General features: G+C 48.0%; 1 protein-coding gene across 4 annotated transcripts; it reads left to right on the forward strand.

The window, feature by feature from the left end:
- LOC144716794 (uncharacterized) lies at positions 1-6,259 on the forward strand. 4 transcript variants are annotated; one of them, XM_078592036.1, is made up of 3 exons: positions 45-1,087; positions 5,162-5,228; positions 5,966-6,259. In XM_078592036.1, the coding sequence occupies exons 1-3, from the start codon at positions 803-805 to the stop codon at positions 6,076-6,078; spliced, it is 465 nt and encodes a 154-aa protein (XP_078448162.1). In that variant the 5' UTR covers positions 45-802; the 3' UTR covers positions 6,079-6,259. The 4 variants fall into 4 exon arrangements, 1 of the variants encoding a protein (XP_078448162.1); XR_013585000.1 differs by lacking the exons at positions 5,162-5,228; positions 5,966-6,259 and adding an exon at positions 2,272-3,384 and having other exon boundaries at positions 1-1,087; XR_013584998.1 differs by lacking the exons at positions 5,162-5,228; positions 5,966-6,259 and adding an exon at positions 1,917-2,235 and having other exon boundaries at positions 1-1,087.
- The last annotated feature ends 1,187 nt before the right edge of the window (positions 6,260-7,446 follow it).

The raw sequence follows: 7,446 nt of genomic DNA on the forward strand, positions 1-7,446 counted from the left end.
CATTTGACTTCCCCTTTATAAGGGAAGAGATGGCGCCTTACGAAGAGTAAGACCACTGTTTACTTTGTTAAGGAATTTGTTGTTTTCCCGCTGGTCTCACCGTGAGAGAAAGAACGAAGGATAAGACTTGAACGAGAAGAAGAGGTAGAGGAAGAGGGAGGAAGAAAGAGAAGGGAGGGAAGGAAAGGGGAAGGAAAGAGAAGAAGAGGGAAGGAATTCATCCGCTTTCCCCCTCTCTCGTTCCCTTCCCCCAATTTCCCAATCGCCAAAGTTGGTCAGTCGTGCGCCCTCCGCCGCCGTTGCCAACCGTCTTCCCCGTTAGAAGGAGAATTGAGAAGAAGGCCCAGAAGAGGAGAGAAAGGGGGAAGAAGAGAGAAAAGGAGAGAGCAGGTCGGCCTTCTCTTCTCTTCCCCTCCCATCTCTCCACACTCCACATTCTTTGCACCCGCGAGCTCGACGCCACCGTCGCTGAGGACCTGTCCACGGAAATTAAGGAGGAAGATCGGGAGAGAGAAAAGGTAAAAGAAAGGAGGGAAGAACGGTCGGATTCGCTACCCCCCTTTTTTCAACTTCTCTTTTCTCTCCCACACCGGCGACGTGGGCGACACCCCCACCATCGCCCCCTCTATCCGTCGGAGACTGCCCCAAAATTCTCCTTGCGCCAGCCCAAGCAACGGCCCATTATAACCGTCGCCCGAGCTGCCCCTCCTCAGCCTTGAGCCGCACCACCCTGGTCCGAGTCAGAGCCACGCCCGGCCTTCTCGCCTGCATTGCCCGCTCGCGCTAGTCGCACGCGTTGGCAATGTGCAGTGCGCGGCAGAACCACCATCTGCCCCGCTCGCGCCATGCCGTCGGCACCTGCACCCGCGCCACGCTCCTGTGCCATGCCACGCCACTGCATCGCATCCGCGCCTGCTGCCTCCGCGCCCCGTGCCTCGGCCACGTCCCTCCACTTCCAAGCTCCGCCAATTACTCCTGCGCCTCACTGCCAGTCGAGCACGCCGACCCTCTCTGGCTCCTCTCCACCGCACCCGCACCGGCTGCTGCCCTTGACGAGATTCTGCACTACAAGCTGCTCGCCCACAAGGTACGTCATCCTCCTGTTGTTCGTTAAATTATTCCTTGCAGTATATCTTCGATTGTCTCCACCGCGCTCGGTCTAGATAGGTGAGAGAGGATTGAGAGTAAACTACGAGAATTTGATAGTCTTACCGGTACGGTTCGAGCTCGTCTGTAACGTGCGAGCCCCTACGGATTAATTCCGTTCAGCACCATCGACTCCATTGTCCTTCTGACGATGTTCGAGAGGCATCACCATCACCCGACAACCCCTTCGAAGCTCGAAGCTCAGGACACCTCATCGAGTCGGGGCCTACAAGTACGACCACGTAGGATACATCATCTCATCGTAGTTACATTACCCCTTTAGGGTTTATCCGTCAGACACCGCTATCTAGGTAATCGAGCATAGTCTCGGTACCGACCAAACAATGTTCTGGACGACGTCCTACATTAGCACCCCAATCGGCAGGTGCGGTCGATCCGGGTTCCGAAGGAGATGGTGATGTGCCACCTACGAGCGTCAGAGGATGGTGCTCCGAGAGGCGCATAGGGCTGCCTCTCTCAGCGATGACGAATCGGCTCATCGTGGGGAGGTCAAACCTCTGTGCTGCATCCTGCTCCTCAATCGCATATCGATGGCCATGGCTAGTTCCTCCGGGTACCTAGATGGGTTTTCAAAACCATGAAATGCAGATGATGATGATGCGAGTATAGATACGTACTGTGGGTGACCATACCCTGATCTGATGCCAAGATGATGTCGGACATCATCAGGGACATCGTTCAGTCGCGTATCGAGATGGTGCTCTGATACCAATTTGATGTCGCGCGTTGTCAATGACGTCGTCCGACAGGTAATTCCCTAAAGGGAGATGAAACTACATTCGTCGAGCTCCTAGCTCTACGGTGGTTGACAGGTGACGCTGATGGTGAAAGTGACGATGACCTTCTGACCCCCGTTGGAGCAATGACGGTGACTACAACGTCAAGCAGAGTAACTCTATTGGCGCTTGCACGTAGCAGATAGGCTCAACCCGTACCTCGTAGTTTTCAATAATTAAACTCTCACCTAAACTGACCCAAGTGCTGTGGGCTGTAGCCAAAAATATACTGAAATATGTAATATAACTAACGAGCAAGGAGCACGACGTAACTTGTCGGCGGTTTCGATCATCGTCGGAGTCTTTGTTGATGCAAGGGCCAATGCAGACAGGTGCGGGGAGAGCGTGCTGCATGACTATATGTGGCTCGACAGGCAGTGTGACTCAGCACCAGAGACCACGTCGGAGGTCAGTGGCGATGCGGCTCAAGTGAACTTTTGTGCTCGGCGGGCACGGCCTTATGGTGGGACGGAGCTGGCGGAGACAAGTAGTAATGGCAAGCGGCGCTAGGTGGTACGGAGGTGGGCGCAAATATGTATAGCGGACGCCGGGTAGCGAGACAGTGTGGGGCTCAGCGGAGTGGTGGTTGCTGTAACTCCAAGGGGCCCCTGATCGAGTAGGTGGCGCAGAGGGCAAAAAAGTTAGTCAACTGGTGGCGAGTTGCCCGCTCGTCGACAATGGTCAGTAGTCCGACACCGCCTGTGGGAGTCACGATCGACCCAACAACTCAATGGCGCCGTCGAGTGATAACATGTCTCAGGACGCATGACTCTTGCATCACGTGTGGATTCCTAGAGATTACGGTCATCGCGGGACACCACAGAGTCTGACCAAGTGCTATGAAGACCTGGGGGGGGAGTGGCAGCGGTTCAGTTTGACCGAGGTGTCGGCTGAGCGAGCGGCCGTGGGGTCTGCTCCGACGCGCGAGTAACGGAAGCACATCACACAGTAGACCCACGGTGCCCCCCCAACGTCACAGGCCATCGGTGCGCGAGAGAGGCGCAAGCAGAACAGTCGCGAGTTTGTCGTGCGACAACACGCGACCAGTACATGAGAGAGATGGGCTTTGCGCATGGACTCAACGTCATGGTAGTTGACGAGATCGACACCAGTGACGGCCAAGACAGGCAACGGTCAACTTGAGCCGGTGCCAGAAGCAGATGATCGTGCAAGGTGGAGTCCCGATAGTACACGTCGGTGGTCCGATGCGGTAATCGGCGGAAGTAGCACAGTGCGACACAACCACGGGCATCGGGCTGTGGTATTCTGGCGACGCCCGTTGTTCACGTGTGGGCTGTCGGTAGAGACCATGGGAGACAGTGGTGGAGCGATCAGTAGCAGCGGCGTTACTGTTGCCTCCTTTCTTTCTCCTTTTTCTCTCTTTCCACTTCTTCATCAACCCTTCTCCCCTCTTCTTGGTGAGATCAGCAAGCGTTTGATCGACTGAACTTTCAAAGGAAATAACACTGATCCACTAGGGATCGTCAAACATCATCCGTCATGTCACACGTCACCATGACGAAAATGTGACGGATGACGTTTTGGTGACGGTGGCACGATGGAAGGGGCGTGACAGTGACGGTGATGCGTGACGGGCTGTATGTGACGGTGGCGTGACGGTGACGGGATACCCCAGACGCGTGACGTGATGAAATGTCCGTCACGGATGACAGACCGCGCTTCTCCTAGCGGCGACGGCACTCGTCCTCCCCACAGCCGCAGCGGTCCGACCAGGGACCGGCGCGGGCGGCGGCTACCCCGGGTTTGGCATCCTCGGCTGGGTGGCAGGAACGGCTTCCCGCCGGGCTTCGCTGGCGGCGGGTGGGGGAACTTCGACGGCGGGTGGGGCGGCGGCTATGGCGGCCCTGACGGCGGGCACAGCAGTAGCGGCGTGTGGTGGTCATCAGTGGTGTGCAAGGAGGGGGGGCAGTGCTTCGGGAAGAAGCTGAGCGGGTGGCGTGGACGGGCGGTTTAAAGTGGGTAGTCGGTGGCCGACGCAGAGAAGTAGAAGCTAGATAGTAAAATAAATAATAACATAGTAAAATAAATAATATTATACTTCGACTATGTTTATTAAAATAGTAAAATAAATAACATTATTTCCATCACCGGTGACGGTGACGGCGCCAAGGTGACGGTGACATGATGGAACAAGGAAGAAGGGACGCGTGACGGGTATGTGATGGAGTTTTTTAAAATCCTCGGAGGTATGATGAGACGGTGATGTGACCAACATTTCTTCATGTCATTGTTCGTAATGCATCGTCATCCGTCCTGCCACGTCCGAGGCATCACGTACCGGACGTGCTGTTCCCTACTGCCCGCTAGGGCACCGTTTTGCCCCTTTAGTAAGGGCTCTAGTGCCCTTACAAAGGGAGGGTTTTATACATAGGACCCCCCTTAATACAAAATTAAAATATTTTTGACATGTGTTCAATGACACGAACATGACAACATTAAAACATGATGTGACACATGATAGACACCAAGATGACATGACGATGAACACAAACATGCAAACATGATAAAAGGATGAATAAAATGAGCACGTGCTGATGAAAATTAAAACGTTCAGATGCATGGATGTGCTTTTACCAGGGGTATTTGAATCGAGGCGTCTTAACTTACGCCTTGGGGGGCTAGTAGGGCTGGACGCGAGCCAGGGGGGCCATCGATGACAATGATGGCAGCTCCGAAGATATCTCCGATGGAGTGGGCTAGCGCGCTCCATCAAAAATATTATTATGTTTAAAACACCAATTTTTCCCTTAAGAAGAAAAACTAAGTCAACTACAAGAGTTGACTTTGAATTTCTCTTCACATCTTCTTATCTTCCTTCTGTCTTTTATATCCAATCAGATCCTCGACAATTTAGCTCAAGAAAACAGTTGATCTCTAAATAAGTTAACCTTAAGAAAGGTCGGCTATCATTAACTCGTATCATTGTCATTAATTATCTTAAAAATTCAGAATCTTGGGAATGGACAGATGCATTGAGAAACCATCTCAAAAATTGCATGCATCATTATGAATGAAATTAAGCCATAAACGCATGAAGTTGATGTATAAATGCATGTACATGATGCATGTCATCATACTATATTCGGATGGAAGTGATATTTGTCTCATTCTTGCCATGAGAAATTTTGCACTCATAAATGTTATCCTCAACCAACATAAAATATTTGAGTATGGGGGACCTTTTTGAACATCTTCAGAGTTCTGAAAGCTTGGTGGTCATGTCTCTTGCAACTTCCTCTTGTGCCAAGTCCTCCACCATTTGGGGTATTGCACTCTCTACCATAATCATGATAGGCATTGAAGTGAATAATGAATACTAAACATATTATTTCATTAATTAGTAGAGATATAACACTCAGATACAATTCAAAGCTATTTATGAATCCAAGGTGATATCAAGAAAACTTTAATTTTAAAAAACAAATAAACCTTTTTAAATAAAATGTTTGAACTAAGACAAAAGCTTTTCTTTTCCAAATCAACATAAACTTCTTTAGAATAAAACAAGAATAAATGTGCATGAAATCAATTTATTATTTTTGAGCTCTATATTAGAAAGGAAATCCTTCATCATTCAGCATTGTATTAGAATGTACCTAAAAATTGAAGTTTGTCCACCACCCTTTCCCACCACCCATTCTCCCCACACCCGTAGGCCTAATCCACTAGCACCGTTGCTGTTGTGTGTTCCCCACGGGTAAATCTTAAGTATTTTGAGGAATTTTATAACATCATTTTCTGAAAATTAATAACTGTTTGAGTCAGTACATGATTTTTGTGTATTGTATGACATTATATTCATAATACATAACTTTTGTATGTCATAATACATACTTATTTATATTTTTTGCGTTATATTTAATTTCATTTTTGTCATGCCACTTGTCGCAATTCGATTTATCGAACCACAGCCAGAAGAGGATTTATAATACTGCATTCCGATTAGCAGTGTCATAAAGGCATTTTATACTAATGGTTTTACAATTAATGTTTTACTACAGATGATGACATGGATGACAAAAAAATTGGATGTATTATTCAAGCAATAAATGATGGAAATTTATCTGGCCAGCAAGCCAATCGTACATGCCATATCTCATTTCATGGCCATTAATAGAGCATATTGATTATAGTGCATGTGTGATGCTTATAATGAAGTCCATAAATACATGATTGGACTTTGCGAATTATTATGAGATCTTAACACATAGATCACAAGTTTTAATTATGTGTTCTAAATATTCCTATTCGAACAATACACAAGAAGGACACCAAAGTATCCAGATAGAATAAACCTATCTAGCCTCACTCATATGATGAGTATGGTTGTTCCCGTAGTTATTAGTGTGCAGACACTAAGGATAGATAGTGGGTGTTCTTTAGTGGAAAGATTTCATTGAATTGATCCGTACGAATCCTTGAATGGTATCATACCAAATTGTCAATCAGGTTGATTCACATCACATTTGTCTAAGTGGTCCTTACACCTGAGACACCAAAGACTTCTTCTGGACAGACGATTGTACTTTGACTATGGACAACGAGTCTCTAATCATGGGATTCTAAATGTTCTTAGTTCAGGTGCATCAAGAAGTTCACGAAGATGATTAAGTGGTCAAAACGAGATCGTCCACCCTTAGTATAAGAGGTGACAGCTCAAGGAAGACGATACGATGAAGTCCTTGGCCAAGGCAGTGAAATATTGGAGAATAGTTCTCTAATATTTTCAAATGCATCAATACGAACTCAGAAGACCGATTAGGGTTTGACAGTTGACCATACCCTAAGTCGTCCAAGGAGCATCAGGTGGATGGGGGATTATACATACACGGTACCTGATGATGAACAGGTTCCATGAGTGAGTCGATACACACTCCTTTGTATCTTCTAGGACACGAGGTGTAGCTTGGCACCCCACGTGTCGGATTCTCAACCTATCGATTGGGTTAAATTGATCCGACGTTAATTAATCTATATGATGATATAGTTAATTAATTTGGAAGGCCAATAAAGGTTATTGGGTCGCTGAAGTCATTAACTAGACTTATACATGGGCCTAGAGGGTCACACGCAAATGGTCTTTTGGACGTCGTAAGATATACTTAAGTTTTTGGGGTTTTTATAAAAAATACCCACTTAGTATAACTAGGGGAAGGCCTTAAACGAAATTCACCCAGGCTCGAATTGTTTAGGGGCCTTTCCCCTTCTTCTCTACTCTCCCCACACCCCCTCTCCATCCCTGATGTGATCGGGACGACGTAACGACGCCGATGGAGAAAGAACGGGGCTCGTCAACGAGGAGGATATCTGACGTGCCGAGGACCGCGTGGATACATCTAGAGGCTGCACACTTGAGCAACTCGACTCGTCTCGCTCCAGGATCAAAGAAATCACAAATGAGATTTGTGCAAAGGTACTTCGTTTAATGTTTTTGTCGATGACCATTCGATTCGTTCAAGGCTTCCGTTGCGAATCTTTTTCA

The sequence above is a fragment of the Wolffia australiana genome, chromosome 2, assembly GCF_029677425.1.
Source record: "Wolffia australiana isolate 7733 chromosome 2, ASM2967742v1".
Classification (NCBI taxonomy): domain Eukaryota; kingdom Viridiplantae; phylum Streptophyta; class Magnoliopsida; order Alismatales; family Araceae; genus Wolffia; species Wolffia australiana.

Coding starts and splice junctions, on each gene's coding strand:
- LOC144716794 (XM_078592036.1), top strand. CDS start 803: ATGTGCAGTGCGCGGCAGAACCACCATCTGCCCCGCTCGCGCCATGCC. Junction 1,088..5,161: donor ACAAGCTGCTCGCCCACAAG/GTACGTCATCCT, acceptor GAACATCTTCAG/AGTTCTGAAAGCTTGGTGGT. Junction 5,229..5,965: donor CAAGTCCTCCACCATTTGGG/GTATTGCACTCT, acceptor GTTTTACTACAG/ATGATGACATGGATGACAAA.